At 48.1% G+C, this 26512-nt stretch overlaps 1 protein-coding gene across 4 annotated transcripts in view; it reads right to left on the bottom strand.

The window, feature by feature from the left end:
* Positions 1 to 950: 950 nt before the first annotated feature.
* GRIK4 (glutamate ionotropic receptor kainate type subunit 4) overlaps positions 951 to 26512 on the bottom strand; it is a 184051-nt gene continuing 158489 nt past the window's right edge. For 2 of the 4 annotated variants that reach the window (XM_030505323.1, XM_030505325.1), the window contains 9 exons: positions 25491 to 25694; positions 18411 to 18524; positions 11985 to 12094; positions 9804 to 9977; positions 9504 to 9669; positions 6955 to 7180; positions 5423 to 5551; positions 3199 to 3317; positions 951 to 2720 (listed from right to left, as the gene is read on the bottom strand). In XM_030505323.1, coding sequence (XP_030361183.1) covers positions 2355 to 2720; positions 3199 to 3317; positions 5423 to 5551; positions 6955 to 7180; positions 9504 to 9669; positions 9804 to 9977; positions 11985 to 12094; positions 18411 to 18524; positions 25491 to 25694 — 1608 coding nt within the window. In that variant the 3' untranslated portion in view covers positions 951 to 2354. Of the gene's footprint in view, positions 2744 to 3198; positions 3318 to 5422; positions 5552 to 6954; positions 7181 to 9503; positions 9670 to 9803; positions 9978 to 11984; positions 12095 to 18410; positions 18525 to 25490; positions 25695 to 26512 lie in introns of all 4 variants that reach the window. The other 2 variants (XM_030505324.1, XR_003994261.1) reach the window with 2 other exon arrangements.

Raw genomic sequence — 26512 nt, 5'->3', positions numbered from 1 at the left:
AAATAAATTTTAAATAGAAGCTTCTTTTTGATGAATATATTCTGCTGCTCGTAAAAACATGTCAGCATTTAAAGACAACACAGGCACACTGTGATGTCTCTGCTGTTGCTGTCAGTACTTTGAGAGCCCAAGTGCGGCTCCTTGCAGAGTGTAGGGATGGAGGGTTTGCTGACTTACCTCAGCTGAGGATCTGCCCCTCCGGTCCCATGGCACTGGATTCCCAAGCTCTGGCAAAGCCTTACCTCGTCTCATGCTTGCACCTTCACCACAGATTTACAGGTACTAAGGCCAGAAAGGACTTCTACGAACATCTCTCATGACATCCTGCATAACAAGCTCTAAATCCTCTCCTCCTTGTTACACGAGCGCTCTCTGAGCATGCACATTTTACTGTCACTCTGCGGCAGACACTTCTTTTCACATGCTGCTGGAAACAACAGAACAACTCTAACATGCCCATCACCATGACATCCTGTTCCCTGCACATCCTCTTCAGAAACATCTGCTGGAGTCAGGCTCCTGCCTGTGATAATGTGGTGGATTTGACTTGCTGTACCCAAGCCTCAGACCCTGGTCAACTGGGATCCAACCAGCAGGTCTGGGAAGGCTGTAATTGATGTGGTCCACATCGCATGGAAACCTGGGCTCCCTGAACAGACTGCACTGCTGTTAGTTAGGGGTTCTTTCACCCTTTACCACCACACATCTTGAGCTTTCCTTCTTTTTGCCTTTTCTTTTTAATCTCCTGTTTCCATTCAGCTACAGATAACGGCAACACCACGGATGTGGACACACTCAGGCAGCAGAAACCTGCAACAGCCAAAGCATCTATTCCCTTTCATCAGCTGGGTTTCTGGGCAGTTGCTGGGTTTCTTCCTGAGCAGACGGGCCTCAAACTGTCTCATGACTTTTGTGAGTGTGGACAGGGAAGGAAAGAGGAAAAAAAGGCGTGATTATACAAGGACATCTTTTATTTCAGTACATTCAAGACAAAAAGAAAAGAAAACAATTCAAGAACAGGATGTACCTTCACTCAAGGCTTTATCTCCCCTGCCTCTCTCCATTGTCGTCTCTTTCCTTCTACAATCAGAAATTGCATAGAATTTGTTTTTCAATCAGAAAATTAAATTTGTCAATGTAAAACCCACGTCTGTACCAAGCAGAGGGTGAGCTGCTGCTGTTGCTAGGGAAGTAAATATTTTTCCTTACATTACATCCCAGGCTAATGGTTTTCTCAAATGCTGTGAGGCATTGTTGCTGCTAGACATGGGCTGCAAGTCACCCTCCAAGCTGAGGGTGCTCCGTGGGTCATGGACGAGGGGAGCTCGTGAGCCGGGGGCAGAGCTCAGTCACTTGTTTGGGGCTATGGATGCTTTGGGGAGCGATAATGGGCAGCAAATACCACCTCCCTCGCTGGTAGGAAGGTCCAGCCTGGGGATAGCACTCCCCACTCCTGCTTGCTCCCACCTTACCTTCCTCAAAAGGCTCCCCCACCCACAACCCAAAAACAGAAAGGAAAAGATAACCCCAGAACTAAACAAAAGACACAGAACCCCTGAAATTCCAGGCGTTTCAAGGCCTCTTTAAGTTCACTGTGTTTGTTGGTTGGTTTTTGGCATCTTAATATATATATATCTATGTATATATATATTTAATATATATATTTATGTATTTTAAACAACTCCTCAGATGGACTTTCAGTAAAAGCTGCTTCTCATGGGGAGCTTGTCCCATCCCATCCTTCCCTTCCTCCCTCAGCCCATCCGACAAACTCTGAAAAGGAAGAAGATTTCAGCACCTGAAACCTGGTGCCTTGGAGACTAGGTCCTGACGTACCCAAAATAAACCAAAACAAAAGAATCACTTGTCTCTTCCCATCCCTTATCCACAACAAATAAAAAGACACCCCCCTCCCTGCCCTTTGAGAACATCCCCTGGTAAGTCTATGTGATGGGGAGACAGCGCCAGCATCCTTTTTCCCAGCCTGGGGTGGAGAAGCTTAAGGAACCACTCTTGCCCCTGCATGGGCAATATCTGCTACACCAGTTACCCACCGCGTCCATCCTTCCCACCTTGGAGCCGCACGGTGGCACGGAGACAACTGCTGGGGACAGGCCAGGCAGAGGACCTCGCTCCTGCTGCATCAGCCCTTCAGCGGTACACGGGTCCTCTCGGACACCAAAACCAAAGCTGACCCTCTGGACAGGCCTGTGCATCAGCCCAAAGGTCCACCTTGCTCTGGAGAAGCTGGGTAACTGCTTTGAATTTAAAAACGAGTTGACATTGTACAAGTCCATGTTCTGTAAAATGGAACAGGACCCTCTCGTCCCACCCCAACGCCCCCTGCCCCAGCGTTACTCAGGCTCGCTGCTGTTGGTGGTCTTCTCCCACTCCAAGCTCTCCTCGCTCTGTGCGGGTGAGCCCGCAGACGGCCGTGCCCGGAGACCCTGAAACCTGCGGCACTCGGGGCACACGCGGATGTGCGTGCACCCTCGGGCGACCAGGGCGGCTTCTTGAGCCAGTCTTTGTGCCAGGGGATCTGGCTCTCCCCCACTGCACAGCTTCCCATTGCTGAGCGTGGTTGTGCTGCGGGCTCGGCGCTCCTCCGGGAGAACGGGGCGAGTCCGTATCATTCCCCCTCGCCTCCGACGAGGGTGGAAACTGTCCTTGCAGAGAATGATGTTGCGCAGCTCCGTCACCATTTCTTGGCACACCGACACCTGGAAGGCAGACCCGAGACATACTGCTCACATAAGTAAGCTGCAAGCCCAGCAGTGCTGCATCTGCTCTGGATTCTGATGCCAAAGCACTATGGACTCGGGCGTTCATCTGGCCACTGGCTTTCAACATCAATGCTCGGACATTTATGCTTGATTTAGCCCAATAGGTTCCGCCTCTTTCCAGAGGTAGAAATCCTCAGGTAATCCTGTTGCCAGGAAAGGTACCTGGACCTTGTACACATCTTTGATCCCTTCAAAAGCCCTCGGAGCATCCCTACAGCCTCGATCTTTGTAGGAATTCAGGAGAGGCTCATGCATTTTAGACCCTGGCCAACGGGCCTAGCCTTACCCTGTGTTTGAGGTCTCATTACTAGGAACATTCATATCAGCCTTACTAGCTCCAGAGCACTGCACTGCTGAGCACCCCCCAGGTAACAGTATACACGCACTATCCCATCGGGACACTTTCAGGCCCTACCTCTGATTGTTCAGAGTGACGAAGGCTCCACAAAAATTCCAGCATTGCCATAAAAATTGCTACGATTAAGCCACAGATGAGCACCACGAAGATTCCACCGATATTCTCCATTCCCAGGCCTAAAATAAAGCAGAGGGACAATGCTGTGGAGAGGCAAACACAACATAAATTGCAAGCATCTTTACTGGCATTGCATATCCCCAGCCAGGGACCAAAACCACATAGCCAGCACTGTCCTATTAATAGCTAACCGCATGACTCAGATGGCAAACTGAATGACTTGCAATAGCTGCACGATCGAAGATGTGTTCTCAGAAATGATGATTTTGCAGATAAACAGCAAGTACATTGGTGGGAAGTACAAAGCAATTTGTGGACAAACTGAAAACAAGAGGAAAAATGAAAGATCAATCGGGTGCAATTATTCACCCAGCTCTAGTTGCTTTGAACTTCGCAAAGGAAGATGAGCAGTGTTGTTAAAGAAGCAGAGATGAAGAAGACAAGAAAGGGCTCTAAAGGAAGCTGGCATCAAGAAAAGCTCCTTTGATTGCATTACAAAGTGCTAGTGAAAAATGATTACAGCTGCTTGTATCGCAGTAGCAAGGAGAGGTTCCAACATTGTTTCACACTGTATGGTGACCAAATGGGGTCCCTGGCACACAAGGATACCTGGTTGTGTTCTCTCTGCCCTATAATGGGGAAACAGAGCCATTCATGGGGCTGGGGTGATGCAGCTCCAGAGAAATGGCTGTTCTCTCCTGTGCTTATTGGGTTTGGGTCTCAAGTGGTCTGGCCCCCTGATTTCATTACTGAAAAGTATGTGGTGCTTTGCAGTGAGGTGGCTGTATGAGGCCATTACTCAACAAAAACATCTACAAAAGTCTTTGTCTCCCCTCTGTAGCATTAAATCAAAGTGTAAGAATCAATGATTTATTGACTTAATCTCTGTGTGGCTTTTAGACATAGAATCTCACCAAAATCCTTGTAAATCGCTGACCTGTTTTGTTCTAAAACTTAGGAGGCCACATTTCTCCCTTCTCGTCTGTCACTCTTCTGGCACTGCCTCCAGAGCAATCTAGTGACTCTGTAAATCAGCCCTTTGCAGAGCTGTTTCCAATAAGACAGCAATTGCAGGGCAGAAAACATAGCCCTTATTCACAGTTTAGACCTAAGATAAAGACCATCCTCCCCACCCAGCAGCTATTAAATTTGAATTTAGGGCCAGTACCTCTCTCTACATCCTTCTATAATTTTAACTGAGTGCCACCTCAGACACCCCTTCACAAGCTCACCGAAAGGTATTTCCTTCTTCCATATACACCTAGTAGCAGGCTACAGCCTTCCTCATTTCCCAGACCGAGGAAGTGAGCCGTAACACAGTACAGCAGGAAAACTCGTCCAGGGTCACAGAGCATAATGGGTAGTACCAGAAACAGCCCAGGACCCTGCTTCCCAGCTACCCCCTTTCAAAGCTATCTCAGAACAGACTAGATTCCACTTGAGAGTTGAAACACCTCCACCTGCTGCAATGTCAAGCAAAGACAAGAGCTACCATGGACCCGGCTTGGCTCTCCATCACTGTGCTCAGAAAGGTCAGAAGACTGCCCTTGCAATGGGGGGACCTGCAGGCCTCCCAGAAAACACTTGCTGAGGAAAGGGTGACTGCCAAAACTAAAACATGCAGCAACTGCATTAAGCTGGCAACTGCTCTCACGCTGGGACATCAGCCTAATGTGGGAGCTTTGATGGAAATTTGCATAGCATTGCAAAAGAGTTTGCTCTTCAGTTTACAGATGTACTAATGAAGTCCTTGCGTCCCTTCCCCTGGCTGTTTAAAAGGCGCTTTCACTTGGAGCCATTAACCAGCGGGCCTGTGGTGGAGATCCATCTCCCTTGAAGGAACCCAGGATTTCGGTCTGATCCCTTTAGCCATCCATTTTCCCAGACATTCATTAGAAACTAATTTACCCTCCATATGCCTCCAATATTTGTCATTTGGTTGTTCTCGCTCTCTCTGCCCCAGGCAAAAACACACAGCGTGAGGCGCAGCAGAGCTGTTTGGCTTTCTCCTTGAATTGTGACGGAATCTCAGGTCAGCAGAAGGGGAAAGAGTACTTCTCAGGCAGAAAACCTGGCAGCACTCATGTGCAGATGGACATTCATCCTTGCGCTGCTGGCAAGGATGCTTCGACTGCTTTGTCCTTTCAGCACGCGCGTGGCTTACCTTTGGCTCTGTGGTCCTCCTCTTTGGGGCACTTGCCTCCTTCCCACCACTTCCTCTTGAGGATTTCCAGGCGGTTGTTCTCTTGCAACTGGAGAATGGCCAGGTCAAACTCATCACGAAACACAGAGCCTGCAACACCAAGAGGTAGGTGGTAAGGCACCGCCTCAGCCAGCCTTCCTCCCCACTCATCCCTGCCACAATGCCCTGCCAGTGTGCATTGGTACAAAAGCTCGTCTCTGAATGGTTTGGAAGTGACTTCAGTCCATATAAGCCCTTAAAACCTTCAGCCTCCCTGCTGGGACTGTCAACTGGTTAATCTCATTTTCAGATGGCAATTTCACCTGTCCACCAATTACATTGGTCCATTACCAGGGAGAGCTTTGGCTTCAGGGGCAGGGTCTGAACAGGCAGCTCAGTATCGCACTGCTGCTCCTGCACACCACTGAGGTCCCTCTCCTGTCATTCTGCCTTCAGTTTAACCTTGCTCTAACACCCCTTCCCTCAAACTGCTGCACTGCAATGGCAGCAGGTTCACCCTACACGCAAGCCCAAAGGTTCATGGTAGAGGAGGCTCACTTCTGTGCTCAGTAATGAGCTGTACAGCAGCCAGGATGATGATCCCAAAGAAGGGCCGTGGGAAAGACCTCAGTTCTCCCAGTAACTCGGCACTATTGTCCCAGCGAGCAGCTTTTCTGCTTTTCTTATCTGCTACAGTTTCACTGTTTAACAAGACAATGTGAGAACAAATTTAGTCCTGAAAGTAAAGATTTGTACTCACAGTCAGGTTACTGTGACTTTACAAGCTTACGCATGTTAGCTAAACTATAGTGATTGCTTGTGTGACAGTTCTGATGCAGTTCACCTTAACTTTGTATTGCTAAGTGCAGGTGCTTAAAGGTCAGGAGCAAGGTTTCCCAAGCCTGTGAGTGGCTGAAAGAACAGCCTATCGCTTGGAATAACAACCACTACATCCTTTCTTTGTGCTGCCCTGGGAGATGATGTTCTCTTGCTATCTCTCACATTTAAAAGACAAAACCCCTGCATTTGTTAAACCTGATTATTAGCTGAAATAGTCACTCAATTGCGCAATTCTCTGTCCTGGGGTTTTAAGAACCACCAGCTGTTAAGAAACTTATGCTAAAAACAACAGTGACAGCAGCATTGCTTTTACGGCACTTCTGAGATACAAGGAGAACAGAAGGATTCAAAAACATTGGTTCAAAGGGGAAACAGTCAGAAAAGAGCATATACGCAGAAAATAAGCAGCAATTTTGAAACATCTTTCACATGAATTATTTAAAGAGCCGCAGTCGCGTGTCACATGGCTCTGGATCAGAGCAGGGTCTTATACATCTGGCTCTGAACGTGCACCTTGGGCAATTGCAACGTATTTGATTTTCCTCCTGAGATAGAAAACGACCCTGGGCAGAGCTGTGAAACGTGACATTGGCTTTAGAGCCGGTTCAGCCTTTCAAATGCTCCGGTCCTCTGCCGACAGCTGAGAAGGACTAGAATTTGTCTTCACTGCCTACCGACGGGCATGCCAATCCCGTAGCCCTTGGTGTCCAGAAGGCCCCCGACCTGCGTGAGGTTGCAATTGCGCTGACGATAATACTCGTTCATGGTGGACTCCAGCAGGAAGGCGTAATTGGAGTTCAGCACGCGCGCGATCCCTTCCTCCGTGCTCTTCACAAAGACACTGGGCTGCTTGGAGTACATGTAGTTCCACATCCGCTGGTACGTCTGGTAGCGGGAGTTCTGCAGGACAAAGGGAGCAGCTCAGGTAGGAGCATCTTGCTGCAGCATAAACCCCACTTAGAAAGGCCACAATGGGGAAAGGAGTCAAAGCAGACTTGGTGCCAGGTTTCCAGCAGGTTTTAGATGCCTAACCTCCATTAATTTCAATGAGATTTAGAGGCCCAAATATCTTAGTGGATTTGAGACTTTCGTTGGCAAAGCTGAGCATTTGGTATGAAATTTCATTAGGTATGAAATGCATACCTAATTCCGATACGTTCCAGCAAAGCTCTCTGCATAATTTCAGTTTTAGAAAAATACATAGTTTCCAAAACAGTATATCAAAAACACACACAAAAAAGCCATATGAAATAGCTTGTGCTTTGTTGACTTAAACCATCAAATGCTCCCTGGAGAGCTCACACCCTATTGTCTGTCACTGGAACTTTGTGCTTAACATTTCACCAGCATCAGAGCCAGATACCATCACCCTGAGAAGAGCTCTGAGAGTGGGGGCAGCACCAGAGCTCTTTGGAGTTGTTGCTCCCTGAATCCAGCTTTTGATTCACCCCCTCGTAAGGCAAATCAAAGTGTCTGCTTTAGACAACTGGAGCCTTTTCATTGACTACAGTAAACTAAAGCTCAATCAGTCCCAAATCCTCAGACCTGGCTGGTGGTTGAACCCACCTTGGTTTGATTGAGAGAAAAGCTGATGATTTTTAATCTCTCTTGCCTGTGGTGAACAAAGAGTGAAACTTGCTGGCACAGACACTGAAGATAAACACGCTCTGGTCTACATAAGGAGCTTCTGAATTCGCTCCCTTCCCCCTGCATTCCTGCAGCACACAGAACCCCTTACACCACCTCCCCTTCCAGCCAAGGCAGCAGGTACGTGACATGCTGCCGGGCACCCCCTGCCATTGCACTTTCAAAGGCTCATTTTCTGTGGCTGCTGAATGATGCTGGAGAGCCTCAGGGAATCTGCTGCTGACCCAGTTACCGTCCTTATCTGTCCAGCTCCGTCCCCTGGGTGCAGTCACTTGGGCAAGGGACAGACGAACTGGGACTGTGTTTGCTCCCGATTCACTGCACTTTTAAACCTTAATCCTGTGTGTTAGTGTCAGGGGAAACGGCTGCCAGGACAGGTTACAAGACAAGGTGCTTCAGCAGTGGACATACATCTCATGCAAGCAGGAAGGCTGGTGAAGACAGCCTCAGCCATGCTGGCTTAATCCATCACCCACCATTCTTACACCAGAAGTAAATGGAACTCAACATAGTTTAAAGCACTGCAAATGGTACAAGAATACCTTTTGCTAATTCCTTCTCTGATACCAGCAACTCCAGCACCCGCCAGGCAGCACAGAGCCACAGACAGGATTTAAACCTGAAAGCCTTCCTGAAAAGAACTAAGTGAGTGCCTCGTAGACAACCACCGTAGTCACTTGGGCTCTGTTCAGCTCATTTTAGATATAATGTTCTGCTTAAAAGTAGCTTTTTGCCAAAGCCTTGGAGGGTGTAAAGCTGGGTTGAAAAGCTCAGGCTCACTCGAGAGATTTCTCAGGCTTCCAAATACAGTTCAGACTCGAGAGGGGGGAAAAAAAGCGAGAAAAGCTTTCCCTCCTCTCAGAATTTCAACCAGTAATAAATAAATAATCCTCAAGCAGCTCTTTGTGCATTCAGAGCACAGCAGAAAGGATTCACTCCTTTATTTCCCTTCTGAATAGAGCAGGGAAGACAAAAATTAAATTGGGCTAAATGGCTCGCTTAAGTTTGCATACACTTGACTTTTTTCAGTGTCACTGACCACATGCAGACTTCCAGCACTCTGACAGACACTACCTGGGGTGCGCAAACATTGCTTTGCTTACCTAACTTGAAGTACTCTCATACAAAAGCTAAGATTACATCAGAAGCACATGGAAATTCGACTGCAAATGCCCATCTGCTGAAGACCCTGTTGTACCATACTGTGACACAGGGATGTGTACCACTTTCTCCCCCACTTGGTAACACTCCAACAGTTAAGTTGCTTTGTAAGTCCAAGCACGAAGTCCAGGTCTCAGCAGAGGTCCTGATCCTAGTCAACCAGCATCCCAAGAGCACACCAGCTGCTCTGTTACAACATCCTGCTTTCCCTATCCTCTGCCATGCCTCCCCCACCATTCATCCCATCACCACCCACTGTGGATCTAGCCCAGTCCCGTGCAACCAAGCAGCCAGAAATCCATCCTGCACCAGAAACAGGAATGAAACAGGAATGACAGGATGGGGGTACATCCAAATGTGATTAAAGGGTGCCCTCTGCACCCCCTGCCCCGGTTAGCAAAAGAATGGGGTTTACTTGGAAGAAGGTCATGCTGGAGCCACCGTGAATGGTGCCGTACTCGATGGCTGTCTGGTCAGCCAGGTCGTCCACAGATTCGATGGGGACATCCATCCGCTGCACGGTGAGGAAAGCTGCCAGATTGGCCGTGTAGGAGGAGATGATGATCAAGGTGAATGCCCACCTAGGGAAAGCGGAAGCAAAGACAGTGAACTGAGATTCCCCATGGACTGATCCCCATCCCCACCTTCCACCTCTCCATCTGCCCACAAGAGACCCACACAGAGAAGCCTTCTTTGAGAGGACGGCTGATCTTACCACACTCCACTGACACAGCGCGTGGATAACGCTTGGGGGGCAATGGTGGAGCCTTGCTGCATGAATCCCCCGACTGGAAACCACAAGCTGTTGCCAAGCGAGTACTGATTCACGAGAAGATTGCATCTACCTTGCGAGCAGGGGTGGGGGCTGTACCACTCATACGGTGTCAATCTGGAATGACAAGAAATGAGTAGCTCAGGTAATTCACTGGGAAATGGGGCACTTTGGAGAAAAGAAGCAAAACCAAGAAAGAAGAGCTGTGAAAAACCCTAACTCTCCTGGAGGCAGATTTTTCTGAGGAGGAAACTCTTTGCTGTCAACTGATGCCCAGGGCTCAGAGCTGTGTGAAATGCTTACTTTAAGACTCAGAAGCCAGAGGCTTTCTTGTTAAGATTTGCAAGAGTTTCTAAAGGCTCTGCTGAAAACCTGTGCATGGGCTGTGGGGAGGCTGGAGCCCTGTGTGCAAATTCATACCACAGATCCACAACCATCATTCCAGGTGTGCACAGACTTGGTGTGGAATTGAAATCAAATATCTTCGGCTGTGCTCCCTGCTGGAGAATGAGCATCAATGGGAAGTTCAAAAGGGAAGTGTGTGAGACCTGAATGCATGACACCATCAAGAACTGTATTGGTTGCTCTGAGAAGGTCTGATTGCCCCAGCAAGGTCTAGGTCCCAGTTTGAAGCCAAGTGCTAGTGTTTCAAAGCATCACATGCTTTCAGTGCTCACAGGGACAGGACAGAGATGGCAATCTGAAATAACTGACAACCTGTCACTGAAGTGGTGGCAGCCTAGCTCTCTTTTTGTGCTGTTTCCAATCCTCAGATGCCCGGTTGCTAAGAAAGACTTCTAATTCCTAAGTTGCATTTCGTTATATTGCTAGTGGTTAACAAAGCTGGTGCCTGGGAGGGTCATTTTGGGGATACTGCCAACACAGCTGCAGGGCTCTGCCAGCTTACACGCTGTTTAACCAAAATGTGATGGTTATTTTCATTTCTGCATCTCCTACCTCACTGTGATGCCAGGTTATTTCTTGAAGACTCTCTAAGGTTGGATCAAGCAGCGGCAGTAAAAACCACTGCTCTAAGGAGGGTCTTCTGCAATTCACAGAGTCAAAAGCTCCTTACTGCTGAGTAAGGCAGAGAGCAGTGTCCAAACCTCCACCTCCAGCAGGAAGCTGTGTAAAAGCACCTTTTTGGAGGATCATGTTTAAACCAAATGGAGGGGGTTAAAGAGGCATCAAATCTCAGTCTGCAGAGAGTGCTGGACTGCATTATTCAATGGTTTCTTCAGAACTATGTTTCTGGGCTGTAACGGCATTCGAAGAAACTATTAAAGCCCTGTCAGGATGACAACTTTAGCCACGCTAAGGGACTGTGTGACAGCACAGTTCCAATTTCTGTAATGAGAATTGGATATTAACCGTGTCCCAAAAGAGCCGTCAAGTCCTGAGCATGTCTTTGGTACACATAGCCAGGACACAGTTCAATTCTGCCTGAAAAAGGGTCACCCATCTATGCCACCAACCATAAGCAGTTTGTTAGGAGGACAGGGAAAACAGCAATGGAGTGTAGACCCTGGGCCCTGATGGGAGACACGCTGCAGACAAGCACTCAGTGGTTTATTTTAAGGCTGATTTAAATTAGTCATAGAGAAGTGGAACTGAGAGCTGTCAAGTGAGGCTCTGCACATCAACCAAGAGGCTGCTGAAAGATATTAATGAACTCTCTTTTTCTATACACACGGGGTTTTACAGGGCCACAGGAACCAAACATCATTACTGGAATCTGAGTTAATATCTCTGACTGCCTTTGCCTGTACCTGCCAGCCTCCACCTTTCCTGTTCAAGGCAAATGGTTGGTTTAGCTGTCACAGATGAAGCATCTACAGGGAGCAGCACCATTTGCACAGCACCAGCCTTACTCCCAAACCTCCTCCCACCCTTCCCATGCAGCTCTCAGCACCGGCACCCACTGCTGTGGCCAAGAATGCTCCTGAACTGTGGTATGCTGCTCCTGTCATAGCCAGACCAGCGGCCATCCCGGTGGCCTGGGGGATGTCCCCATGTCCCCCTGACCATCCCCTCACTATGATCCACACACCCCCCCCCCCGGGTCTGGGAGCATGACGCTAGATGGCACCGTGAGGAAGGAAAAGGCACCACCAGGCACATTACCGAGCAACCAAGAATAGGACACAGCTGACGGCCAGGTAGGCGAGCAGCATGAAGAGCCAGACGCCAGGGGAAAAGGGATCCAGGAATGAGAAGTAGCCAGGTTTGCGGCCCTGGGAGGGAAACAGAAAGGAGTTTGTATTGTATTTCTACAAATCCTATAGTCTATTCTGGAAACAACAGAAAGAAACACACCTGCCCCCGTGCTGAAGATGGATGGGAGCAACAGAGGGGAAATAAACAGGGCTTTGCAAATGCAAACAGGTCACAGTGAACGCATCAAACAACTGAGTCCTGCAGCATCTCCCTGTTGGGATTCATCTGCTGAGACTATTTTTCTCCCAACCTCAACTACTTCTATTCCTCCAGGCAAAGAAAAAAGGTGAATTGATAGATAAATCAGGACAATCGTAGCGCTTTGCCCTGCTCGTGGTTCTGCTGGATGTGCTGGACGCCATCCAGAGCCCTTGTTCACCCAAGCAGGCTGCGCTGCCTCCCTTGGGAGAGCACGACTGGACTCAGAGGTGGGAGGGATCCTTTGCACGAAGCAGAGTGGGGAGAAAATATTTTTGGGCAGGAAAAAAATATAAAAAGAAGCGCTTGCAATATTTCTGGTTCTCTTTTTTCAGCCTCGAAATGTTTCTTCGCTACGAAACTCAATAAAATTATTACTTTTATCTCAGGGAACGCGGTATTTTTATCTCTAGGATGCGTCAGTTTCCTGGTTCTTCTCAGCGAACCACCTTTCCTTGAAAAGTAAGGCTTCAGTGCCAGAAAAAGCAAGTTGATCTTCTCTCAAAGCACCTTAAATTTGCACAAGGACACTGCCTGCCACCGCTGAAATCTTGTCAAGTATAGCACAATTTGGGCAAATGGAGGATAATTTCTCCAAGTTTCTTAAAAGCCGAACACCTTCCATGCTGGTGAGTGTGTTTCTCCCATCACCACCAGCTTTGCACATACAACACAGCCTCCTGCAGGGTGGAAAGAGCAGGCGGTAACTTACCTCAGAGCACACTCAACACCACTGTAAAGGACGAGGGGAGAGGTAAAATGGAGCCACAGGTCTAAAGAAGTGCTTTTTTGCTCTCTGTGCAGTGCAATTTATGTTATCTTTGTGGAGCACAAAGTACTTTGTTTCACTGTGCACTCCTGACACAGCTCTCCCACCCTGAACGCTGCAAGTGTTCGGGCAATGCTCATGTACCTCAGGCATCTTCTTCCCTTACGGTCTCCTCTGAAAGCAACAGCATATACATCCCAGCATAGGCCTAAAGGCTTGCATTAACCCTGAGAAAATATGAGCCCTTAATTCACAGGAGCCTGTATCTTCTGCCCCAAACCACGGAGTCACTCCTGGCATCCCAGAACCTCAAGCTCTACAGTTTCCCCAAGCACCTGTAACCTGGGAGCTGCCCACGAGTCAGAGCTCTTGCAAAGGTTTTAACTGTAAAATCAGAGCAGAAACAGCCTTTTATCACATCTCGGCCAGGCTGTCAGCGTGTTTCTCACTGGTACCTATGTGCTGAGAACGCCTGCCACTGTTTGCTCCTTGCAGCTCGCTCCAGCAGCCACTTCCATCGCAGCAGCTTCACTGTAGGTTGCTTGCTTCACGCAAAAGCTGCTGCAGGGGATCATCTCTGGCAAACTGAGGCCTCATTTTTCCTTATCCACTGCATTACCTTGCCTGGCTCTGGCACAATCAACTAATAAAATAAGTAGCACCTAATAAATAACACCTAACCTCAATTGCCATAGCAAACCCAGAGCCATCAAAGACCAGAGCCTTGATACTTTAGAGCTGTGCTTAATCCAAAAGCAGTGAATAATTTTGTTTTCACTAAAGTCCCCAGGAAACACAGCTGCTTTTTTCTTTCCGCCCTTTTTTCCTTCCCCAGAATTAGCAATTCCCCCCAGACCAGCACTTTAAATCCCATTCCCATTAAAACAGTTCTACTACTGAAGCATTCCTAATCTTATGCAAAACCTGAATTTCACAAGGTCTTGGTAGTTCCTCTAAAGGCGAAGTTGTTGCTAAAAAAGGCAACAGTTGTTGCACAGAAATCTTCCTTTTATGAAAAAATATCTAGGATACAGTGATATTCTCAGCTGCAGCCACCAGCTGGGACTGTAACATCTCAGAAAGCTTCTACAGTAAAGACCAACCATACCATAACATCCTATCCTTAAGGACAAGATGAGTTTGAGATCTATGTTAGCATATTTTACAGCATCTGGCTTATTAAGTCTTCTAACAAATAGATAAGTTAAGGCTGAGCTGCCTCTTCTCTTCTATGGGTGTTTACACACTCAAGAATGACATGAGGCAATGGGAACCTGCAAGGTGTCAAGGGCACCATCTGCCCTCAGCCGAGCAAACTGGACCTTCTCGAGCAGAAGATGATTCCAGGTGGCTTATCCCTCTCCAGCATCCCAAAGCTGGCAGGAAACTTCCAGGCACTGGCAATGCCTTGGCTGAGGCTCCCTTCTGAGATGCTCCTGTAACAAAGTTCTTCTCTGTAATTAAGGCCTCGATGTCTTCTTTATGTTTCTGGGGCAGTTTGTCAATAAATTACACTCATTAAGGAAATTGTGTTGGAAGCTTTAATTTTCAGGCTTGGCAATTACTCTCTCCTGTGACTGTACAGTAGTAGTAGTTCTGGTTCTCTTCAGCTACAGTCATTTTCAGGCTGCTGCTACATATTCTTTTCATTCACAGTTGTGGATAAGAATAAAGATATTCCGTTCCCATGGAGGGCACAAACTCTCTCTTATCTGTCTGTTTTGAAGATGGGAATGACAATATCTGGAGCCTGTCAGATATTTTTAGCTGGTCCCAATACAGCTTTGTTAATTGGAAGAGCTATTTTTCCTGGAATAGAAATGTTCAAAATGTCCAGTAATTGATGAAGGCCTCCTGCAGATCCTCAGATGAAAGCAGGAGAGATTTATTTACCGTCCTCAGTCATTGGAGATCTTAATTTTCAGCCAGAGAGAACCAGTTTTCTGGGCAGACACAGGTGACCGAAAAGCCTGAATTTGCAGGACATCCAGGAAGAGGAGGAGGAGTGAGCTATACAGCATGGTCCTGGATTTGTTTGTGTTCAGGTCTGTAAGAGACTTTATGGACTCCCTGCCTGCCAGATGGTTCACAACCGACAGGCCAACGTGTGCCATGGTCCAGGGCGTGCCTGGGGCCAGCAGTTGCTCCCATCCCTGCTTCAGTGCGGCGGGAGACTTGCTGGCAGAGCAGCATGTGTTATCAGGAGAGGTGCTCAGCTCCTCTGCCTTGGCTGTCAAGCCTCCTCTGGCTGAACTGAAGGAGCTGTTCATCCAGTCCTTCCCATTTTGCATCTTCTGCAGCTATCAAGTAGAAACACTTTAAGCCTCAGTTCACTTGGCCTAAACTCAGCTCTTCCAGTGTACTCACCAAACCTAAAATTGCTCATAAGGACTTTAAGGGCTGATGAGCCAGAATCATGTGCGAGCCAGTCCCTTGTTCCCTGCCAAAGAGGCAGGTATGTGAGTAAAAGCATGTGTATGCTACAAATAAACCTCACTTGCAACATCCCTTTGTGCAGAAATGGCACTGGGCACCTGATTAGAGCCCTCTGCCAAGCAGAGGACTCATCTATCTCCTGCTTTCCATAGGTCCCACCAGCTGGTCAGAACGGGGACATAATAAAAGCAAGCAAACCTTTTCTCTTAGCAGCCTGCAAGTCAGAAAGCCTGTTAGAGTCCCCATGTTCGAAATCCATACTTGATTATATCACAACAAGTGAAATTGAGAAAAATGACAGCCCCATTTAAAGCTGCCATATTTGGTTACGTGTGATAAGAGACACAGGCACCCGTGGTGGCTGAGGAGGAGAAAGGGGGGAGAAATGACTTGCCACTGAAGTAACATGGAAATTAAAGTAAATGTCATCACACTGGTAGGAGACCAGGGTGTGGAGATAAGAGATGTATTTGTGGTTATTCGTTAGGCTGCGCCTGAGCTGCGCCATGATTAACGTATGTCAGCTGCAATTTCTGACATTGAAGACATGTTTGTTGGGTTGGGAAAGGGAGGGGAGGAGATGGGAGCAGATGGGGCTGCCTTCCTCTGCTCTCCAAACCACATCCTTAAAGGAAAACCAGAGCAATTGGCTATCTTGCCTTTCCTTGTTAAATAAATCAATTTCACAAGTTAATTGCCACACAGCTCTCAGATACTCTTCCTCAAAGGCCAAAAAGTCTGGACAAAGACCTGGTGAAGTGCTGGAGAGGGAAGGGGAGATCTCCCTGCTGCCCCTGCCATCACTCCTCATGGCCTTCATGCAGTAAAGCAGGGCTCATGCAGGGTGACCCGACCCGGGAGATGCCCTGCATGTCTTTTAGAAGCCTGCCTGGGTCACCGGGCAGCAACCGTAGTCAAAGCGCTATCCGGGTCCTTCATCATGCAGCTGAAAACCAAGTCCTGGCCAACAGCAGGGAACTATTTGCCTACACTTTTGAAGAGTAATTATTAATCCTGTTCGGTTTGGTGAACGCCTGAAGGGCAGGATGGAACATGGCTGTGATGCTTTACTCTGGTACCAGTGCGAGCAGCAGATGGTCCCTGCCCTGAAGAACATACACTACGAGCAGACACATCATACACATTTATACTGAGCTTGCACAGAGGCAGCAGCAAATGCTTTGCACTTACAGAGCAGATCACATGCAAACCCTGCACCAACACTCCTGTGTTTCCTCTGGAGGGAGCAACATCAGCTTCACACTGTTCAGGGAATGATGCCTCATTAAGGAAGGCGCTGAAGGTTATGGTGTAAAGCAGAGGCAGAGCGCGCATAGTACTCAATCCCCAAACTTTACAAATGTATGTGAGAAAGCAAGAAACTCCAGTATTATCCAGCCAAGAGACTTCCTGGATCCACAGGGAAGCTCGTGGTGTGAAAAGGCGAGTGTAAAAGAAAAGGGACAGTTAGATTTGATTTCCTGGAGGCTGAAGAGTCTGACCCTTTTTGATCTATTAAGTCATTGATCCTAAATTGTGCACTTACAAGAGGGAACAATTTTAACTAGGTTTTAATTACGTGTTTATTCCTGTCAGCAGCCCCTCGGCACGGAGATATATGCACAAGTTTGTTTATGCCTATACCAAATATTGCATCCTTAACAGCCTTCCGAATGGAGGGGGTGGCTGGGAGAGGCAGCTTTAATTGTTTTACCCTTTTGGCTGCTATTATTGAGCTGATGGGAAACCAAGGCTCTATTTTGCATCACACTCAGCACTGTACAGAGCACATTTCCAGACTGCAGATTGGGAATAATAAGACATCCTGTTACAAAGGACCTGGCTGCCCGCGTTCACCTCCTGGGGTACCAGGGAACCAGGGTCTTTGTGTGGCCCTTATGGGGGCAATCTGTCCTTTCCTGAGCTTCAGGAAGAAGCAAGAACAACAGAAAATGGGAGTGCAAGAAAATCTATGAGAATTTAAAACAACAAGTGTTGTCTAAGCAAAGACAAGGCACAACATCATGTATGAGCTTGCACAAGTGAATCCCCTGGGCAGATTCTGCTCCAAGCCACAGCCACCACGTAATGCCTGACCTGCCTTTTGGGTGACAGCATCTAACTATGCCACTGCTGCTGCTGGATAGCAAGACATTATTGAATGCAGTGGAGCAACAACCAGAGCTAGTTGCTAAACAACGGCAAGCTCCCTTCTCACTCCTTCCTAGCCAGAAGCAAATGGTCTGAGAGCACCCATGCAAAGCAGGGAGCATCCTAATTGCAAGGAGCTTTCCCTGGGCTGCAGGACCTGCTGATCTTTAGCGTGAACAACTGTGAGGAGGTGAATAAGAAGGATTGAGGGCAGAGAAACAGAGCCCTTGCAGGGCAAGGAGCTAATTGCATGTGGCAGAGTTCAGCCTGTTGTGTGCCTTCTCCAGGCAGTGCCCTGGGCCACTCAGGAGTGCCCATTTTTCCCCTTCCTGCTTGTGATTAAGAAAGCAGAGCACCAATCTGTGTGTAGAGCATTTACAGGAGGTCACAGCCACGAAAGCGATCCTAGATATCTGCCTGGCCTGATCTTACTCTCAGATGAGAGAAGGCAGCAAGGCTGCAATCACAGAGGCTGGGAACACATCTGAGATTAGGACATTTGGACCAGGGCTTTGCTCATGGCCCCCCAGGAAGTGTTATATGGAAGGATAAGAGGAAGCAGAGCCAGCAAGGATGGGGGTTTGAACAACAGGAATCCAATCCACCAGGCTGACACAAGGCAGAAAGACAGAGGAAAGAAGGCAATAAAGGTCAAACACATTTGCGCTTAATTAAGAAACCAACACATTTTTATGAGTCATTCATTTTTCTTCTATATCTCGGCACGCTTGCATGCAAATAATGGAAGGACATAAATGGTTATAAAATAAACCTCTTACCATATGAACTCGGTAGAGAATACTAATTCCCAAAGTCATGAATGGCTTCGAGAAATCAATCACCTTCTCCCGCTCTGCGGTAATGGTCAGCCCCGCCACGGCCAGGTCGGCTTTCTGGAGGGAAAGGAGAGCAGAGAGGTTCAGGATCCTGAGCCTGGGAAAGCAGCAGAGCTGTGCCAGGGCCACACACAACACCCGCTCCTAGAGGATGGATGTCCCATCCTTCTGGGGGTGCTTTTGCTGTGGGGCAAACCTCAGGCTCCGTGGAAACAGCGTGTGGTTGGTGATGCTCACTAGTTCAGACTGTGCTCCTGCATCCCTTTCCCTGGGTGGGTTTTGCATAAACCCTGCTCCAACACATTCCAAAGTTTAACCCCCCTTGTGCTCCAGACCATTCTCATTTTCCCTTTCCTCACATGGGTGCTTTTATCTCTATACTTGCAGGTTGGAAAAGCACCAAGCAACCAGTGGGGAGCTCACTGTGCTTAAAGCAAACAGAGTGGTAACCCGTTCCCCAAGTGCTCGCAGCCTGATTGCCATTTCAATTACTTGAATGCTTTAAGACCTGGCAAAACAGGAGCCATCAAGACAATTAACGGGGTACTAATCTAAAGAAGATACAACCTCCCCCTTCCAAAGCCCCCGTTGAACACAGCTGCTCCCTTCCAGCCAAGAGTGTTACTTGCAAGCACCATAGGTAGGAAAGCATAGCAAAGCAGCATCATCACCCCCCATACCGTGAGTTTACAAGCCTGCCATCCCCAGACTTCCATAATTGCAGATCAGCCTCCAAAAAATTTAGACGACTGGCATAACATTTTCCAGAATGACTTGCAAAGCAAATGAGATTAGGGGAAAAAATTAGAAAGAATTTCTTCCAATGTTAATACCCTTGTAATATAGATAAGGGATTTGAATTTTAAATATTATTTTTATTACTGTAGCTCTTTTAATGTCTGTAATTGCTTTCTGTCAAAATTTAACCTTCTCCATTCCCTTAGACATTTGTTTGCCTGCTTTGCAGGATGATGGTTATACAAGTGGAAAAAGAGAAGGGGAGGAAAAGAACAATTATTTGCACTTGTTGTCCCTAAGTTTCATATGGTCTGTACAGCAGCCAGGGCACCATCAGGACTAAAAACCCAGTAAAATAAGGGGCTTATCTCCCTGGATCCATGCTCCACACAAAGGCACATTTGCAGATACATCACTCTCACCATGCTCTCTGACCCTGCTGCTCTTGCATTACTTTCCTTAAGAGGACTAATCAACTCTCAGCAGAGATTTGCTTTCCCCCCCTTTGCCCTCAACAGACATAAAGGCAGGCAGGGAGGCAGGGCTGGTGAAAGGCTGGAGTTGCAAAAGGGAAGAGCAGCACTGTTGGAGCCTGCAGGATGAAGGAAAGGGCAAAGAAAGGCAAGGTCTTCTGCAAGCCTGCCCAGCAAGGGGGTCATGGGTTTCACAGTCTGTGCAGGACTGCTTTATTGGACAAGCTCAGTGCCAGATCTCTGCAATTGTTTCCAAGTAGCTATTACAGATTCCTAGGAGGTTCAGGCTGGAATGAATTATGAGCTAGGGAGAATTTCTGCCTAGGCAGACATTTACCCACAGGGTTTTTAAAAGGCACCAATAATCATAACATGGTGTGTGAGCAGTTGAGCGCTGTGTAAACACCAGCAGATTACTAAAAGGTAACCAGTTCACCTGTGGAACATGGCAGGTGAGGGATTTTAATCCACCAGGAGAGCCTAAAGCTTCCTAAACCACTCTTGTCTATACTTCAAAGGGTTTGCAGGTAGTATTGTCCTGGGGAGAGCTCTCCCAGGAAAGCCCCTTGTGAAGACACGGCTTATTCTAACAGATTTCTTCTCCAAACAGAATACAATTCTACCGGCAAATAGATGGTAAATATGCCAGCATCAAAGGTGTGTCATGCAAAACCTCTAAGGACATTTCTATTCCCATCCAGAGGCTAATAAAAGGTGCTGCTGAAAAAAGCAGTGTGGCCCCCAGGTCTACCCAGCTAAATCACCATCCCCTACTTTCTCATGGGTGGGACGTGGTCAGGGAACTTTCTGCGCTCCAGTTATCCCCCCTACTATTTGTTCTTTGGGACCCTTCCAGATCAAGTAGGCAGCAACATCTTGAAAGCTGCTATTCCCTATGCAAAATATAGTGCAAATCCATCCCAAATCCTTTGCCTATGGAGCAGAAGCAGCGCAGAAAGGCTACCTTCCCTGGGCACACAGGTTTTGTGCCCAGGTCCCTTCTCTTCTTTCCAGAGGGTCCTGCCATACCATCAGAGCCAATTTCCTTATGGCCATTCCCTGCTTGGTCAACTTTCATCCTTTTGGGACTTATATCAGCATCAGAGCTTACAGCCTGCTCTAACCTGTGCACATGCACATCTTCCTTCTCCTGTGCCCTGCGGCAGGGACCTGGCTCCTTGTGGCTTTAGCTGTGTTCTGTTAAAGACTCACTCACCCTCTCTGCAGGCTCAGAAGTCACGCAAGTTAAGAGCCAATTTCTGACAGCACTAAACTTTGATCTGGGAATGACATGCAGTGTGTTCTCTGCCTGAATATTATCCATTTCATGCTTTCGACTTTGCTTCCTGATGTTAACCAAACTTCGTGTGATTCACTGAGGTCATTGTATCTTAGTTACAGAGGAGCTCTGCCAACCTGAGTGCTCTCCAGCCCTCCCCACCTGAGCATGGGTAGGAGTTGGCATTTTATAGGCTGAACAATGCATTGAGGGAGAAATGGATTTTGCTTTGTGCTTCTGCGTTCTGTCCACAGCTGAGCCCTGCGGGAAAAGAGAACAGGAGGAAAAGGATGGGGGGAAGAAGGGGCAAACACTGCTTGATTTTCATCCTTGAGCACAGTTGCAGCTATAAATGTCAGTGTGAAATAGGCTTAGAAAAAGACCCAGAGCATTTTGGGAGTAGAGATAGACACTTCCTTAACAAGACACTGCTTAAACAAGGCCAAACTCTCACTAGGTAAGAGGAAGCCCAGGTGGGCTGGTGTTTGAGATAAAACCATGAAGTGCCACCTCCACGCCTGGCACTAACCATGGGATCAGGCTCATGCTGCTGCTGTAAAGGATGCTAAACACGGGGCTGAGCTGGGCTCCTGGAGAGGAACGGCAATTAAGCAGCCTTAAGAAGCAAACTGCAGGGACTGCCAGTCCAGAGGAGGCAGCCGCCTGCTCGCTGCGGGTGCTGACAAGGCTCATCTCGGTACTAATGGTGATGAATGGGGCGGATGTCAGCCCGGGCAGAGAGGATCCCGCCAAAGCATCCCAAGGCATGGGCTACCACCCGGGAGACCAGCCCTGTTCCAGCCCCACAGCGATTCCCAACCTCCTGTCAGGCTACAGACACAAAGCACAGTGAGAAAGTCCCACTGGCGAAAGCCTTTGGGACATCTCTGTGTCAGAAACATGGAAAACAAGCCTGAAGGGCAGCTCTGGGAGCATAAGGCTCTTCCAGGAGCAGGAGTCCCTGACTTGAACAGCACATTGGATGCTACATCCCCTGGGTACACACGAGAGCATCAGTCTCGCCAGTGCTGCCCATGACAGCATGACCAAGGTTAGGGAAAGCTATTTCTTAATGCTGTCTCCATGCTTAGAGGGCCTTCTAGAAAGCTCAAATCAGGACCCACCTGAGCACATGGCACAGCGGCTCGGCTGCAGCCTGTTCACCTGAGCAGCAGCTCCTGCACCACCGCAGCAATGACAGAGCAGTCTCTCTGCATCTGCAGATCTGTCCCATGGCACGACGAGTACAGCTCTGCCACTGGATCAATGTACTGATTGCTTCCGCTCCAACTGCCCATCTGATTTGACAGGAGCTATTTTGGGTTCTGCGGCTCCTACTGATGGAGGGAGCAGCAGCCAGGTTGTGCACTCAGATGCATGTTCTTGCATTTAAAAGCAGGGCCAGACAAGGGTCGCTCAAAACCAGTGTCTGAATTTTTCTTAAGGACATGCATGATTTCTGCCACATGACAAGTGACAGCCTGAAAACCCTGGAGGCCGCAGTCCTCCGTTTAAGCCACAGTCAGGGATGAGAGCCAGCAATCAGTGCAGATGTCAGCCTCAGGTCTGCCTTTACCCACCTTTCTTCACCTGGATCTCTATAGGTGGAAAGCATCTGTGCCAGGTGGTCACCATGCCCATGGCAAAAGCCAGTTAAGGTGAAGCACAAGGAATGGGGAGCAGCAGCAAGACCTAACCAGCTCCCACACCTCCCCGCTTGCCACCCTGTCAAGCCCCCCGATGTCACATTTGCCAGCACAATAGTGTGCAAACAGACTCCCCCCTCCCTTCACCCACACACAGCTTTTCTCTCTGATCACCCACTGCCAAGTGGAGAGCGGGTCTGCCAACTGTGAGCTATCTTCTCCCTCCTTTCCCCTTCCTGCCATTCCCCATCTTTGTAGCAGTTGAAGGGAGAGCACCTCTGATTGTAAAACCTGGTCACCAGCAAGGAAGCTGGAAAAACCATCACCCAAAAGCTTTAAGGTCCTTTCAGTTGTTAGTGTTGCTGCTCCTGAGGCAGGACCCTTCCATGAGATGGACAGCTTCATCTCCCTCCCTCCCTCTAAAAAGATCTTGGATCAAGACTGCAGACCCAGACGCAGGAGACTCCACAGCTCTTCCACTAATCGCCCAAGCCATCCCAGTCCCCCTCTTCCTTAGCTCTTAATTAGCTTTGTGAGCAGGTCAATAAGATATGTATTGGTGAATTTGGGTCAACAACAGATTTATGCTTATATAGCATCCTTCTCAATCACATCATAGCGCACAATTAGCTGTAATACAATTTTCAGCACTTAATAATGAATCAATAGCTTGTTCATTTAGAAGCAATAAAATGAAACACTTTCCCCGTATAGCCCTATGGCTCTGAGGAGATTCAGTGCCACAGGGGGGTTACAGAGCTAAAAATAATACTGGAAAGGTATTGCATGGAGTTGGGTAATTGTCTGACCTTCTGGTCCTAAGTGCCTGTGAGACAAGCCTTATTTTCTGATCAGTGCAAAAGAGGAATCACTTGCCTATAGTAATACAGCATTGCACAAAGATGCAGGTGCAGAGCTTTTATTTTGTGGAGGATTTGGGAAGCTTGTGTCCCAATTGATGTCCCCTCTCTGTGCTAAAGAATGCATGGAGAAAAGTGGCCAGGGGATAAATCCACTGAAAGACGAATGTGTGTGCCCAGCATAGGATGTGCTGGCTCTTATGCTTCGAGTGGTCCTGAAGTGGGATAGGGGATGAACAAGGGGCTGGAACAAACCCCTTTGGGGGCTGACTGTCAAGGAAGGAGAGGAGCCCATTGGGCAGTGAAATGGCCTCAGAAAGCAATGTCCCAGGCAGCCCTGAATAAACACAACAGCACGCACATGGCCAGCTCTGCCCCAGCTGACCTGATCCAAAGTGTCAGTCCCCGGGACTGATCAAAAACTTGCTGAAGCCGTTATAAAGACTCTAAAGGCCCTAGGAAGAACAAAGCAGAGAAAGCTTTTTCTGTTCTCCAGTTTTTGATTCAGCCTCACATAGGCTTTGCTAGCTCCGCGCTGCTGAAGCAGAAATAAAAATCCTCCTAAATAAGGCTCGAGCTGCAGAAGAAACAAATGGTTTCCATGCGAAGATGAAGTTAAAACACTTAGCACTAAAGAAAAACAACCCTCCAGAAGCTCCCATTTAATGGAGAGGCACTGCCAAGGTTAGTAGGCCAAAAATCTGATGGCTGTTCCCTTCCTTTGTTTGCACAGATCACACGCTGCTCTCTGTGCCTTCCACCTTGCCTCCCAAAAGCAGCATTGCAGAGCCGTAATTGTGAGTGTGTGTATATACACACACAGAGATATGTATAAAAACTATGCCAATAGCCCCCAGCATTTTCAAACAACCATGCAGAAGGCTTTTTAGTAGAAGCAGACGGAGGTGGGATCTCAGTTGGCGTTGAGAACTATAGCTCCATCGGGGAAAGGCGACCCAGGAGGCAGGGCGCCAGTTTAGGAGGGATCTCCAGCCCATACCATGCCCTGACCCTGGCCCTCAGAAAGTCTTTTAGACCTTCAGCTGTCCCACCTGACTTTAGATGAAGATCCTAAGGTAGGATGAGTGTCAACCTGGTCTCTTTGGCCATCCAGGAAGAAGCAGACAGATGCTGGTGGGCATCTCCTAGAGATGCTCACTGATGTCCCACAGCAGGGAGCAAAGCAGGAGCCCCAGACCGCTGCCTGGAGCCACAGGGGATGGATTGGGGCCCTTATTCCTCCACTTTGCAGGAGGATGTGCCACTGTTGTGAGGATAATGATGGGGTGGCTCAGAGGCTCCTCTCACACAGTGGATTATCATGAATACACTTCACTGTGGATTTGCCACCAGCTGAGAAGCTGTCACTGGGTTCTCACAGGTGCTTCGCTAATAACAAGGCAGGGTAGAAATCGGTGAGCAAGGGAGTATTAGTTTAAATAACATCAATCTTAATGTTAGCTTTGGCTAAGCCTATTTTACTAAGGATCTTGGAGCATTTTGTGAGCTGTATTTAAGCTTCAGGATCCCTGGGGAAGGACTACCTTTGACTGCAGAGGAAAACAAAGAGCAGGGAGACGAGTACAGGCTGAGCACACATGAACTCCGAAGTATTGTCTAACCCAGCCAAAGCATTCAGGTTTCAGCCTAGCTGCTGTGCAGCAGCACTGCAAAGCAGAGCTGTGAAAGGATCTCCATCCACCCACTTCAAGCAGACAAAAAGCGTTCTCCGAAAACAATACTCAAAATTAATGGGGTGAAATGAACCTGCCCAAACTTTTCTGCATAGAAATGCACTTCTTACTTTCTTCCCTCTGAGTACTTTACACGCTGTCACATCAACACAACAAATACATTTGCCATTGGGAGAACACATTAAGTGGAGATCCTCTGGTCGAAGTCTCACAAATGCACTTAAAACCCTCGTCCATCCTTATCATCCTGGAGCACTTAATAAAAAAGCACCAGGGTTTTTCATTGCCAAGTCCCACTAGAGCACAGTTAAAAAGAGCAGCTAATTCACTTACCCGAGCAATCAGCTCCCCGACCATTCCTGTCCACGTGCCGTTTGCCTCAGGGACTCCATACACACCATCACCAACGAGGTGGATCTTATAGTTGAAACGCAGGATCTCTGCCAGCTCCTTCAGCATGTCCACGCAGAAGCCCTCGTAGCGGTCGTTGCCTTCCAGCTCTTGATGGTTCCACTTCAGCATTAAGTAAGGGTTTTCCTGCATTGAAACTGGGCAGCTGTCATTCCCATCTTAGCCGAGATATCCCACCAGCACGGCGCCGAGCACAGGGCAGAAAGAGCAGGGGCACCCAGGCCAATCTCCAATCCCTCTCAATCAGGGTATAAGAGATGTGGAGAGCTGGTTTGACCACTTGGGAACCCAAGGTGTAAAGCTAGCAGAGCTGTTTCTACACTGGTACTCACTGGCCCCTGCTGTGTCAGAGATGGGATGGAGGCACAGCAGATTTATCCCAGTTTAGGATATGAAGCAGAGCTAAGGGATCACGCTTTGGGGGCTGTTTCCAAATGGGATATGCCAGAGCAGCCCAGTGACTGCTCCAAGTTATGGCAGGACAGAGAGATCCTAGCCTCTCTTGGCATACAGCCACTACTCCAGTTTGTCCCTCTTATCAGCAAAGTTTGGGCACTATTTTCTCACATCCCACAGAGTTCTTAAGGATTCTGAGTGTCTTTTTGAAGGAGCACTGGGAAAAATCATGGGACGGGCAGCACCTGGAATAAGGACAGTGGTGCCTGCAGATGTGAAGTCTTGGTTCATGAAAGTTGCACCCATCTTGGCCAATTTCAGTAATTTTATGGGTAGAAGGGACAACTGTCCCTTCCAACTTACCAGCTGAACACAAAACAAGAACATCATTCCAAGATGAATGTAAAATGGCAACTTATCCCCATCCCAGTCCTCTCCCCAGCTGCTTCTGAACTCATCAAATATCATTTCCATATGAAACATCAACTCGAGTTTAATTACACTGTCATGAATTGTCCTCAGTGCTGTAATTAGAGATTGGATTGTCT

The sequence above is a fragment of the Strigops habroptila genome, chromosome 17 (genome assembly GCF_004027225.2).
Source record: "Strigops habroptila isolate Jane chromosome 17, bStrHab1.2.pri, whole genome shotgun sequence".
NCBI lineage: Eukaryota > Metazoa > Chordata > Aves > Psittaciformes > Psittacidae > Strigops > Strigops habroptila.
This window is presented reverse-complemented; position numbering and strand designations above follow the sequence as displayed.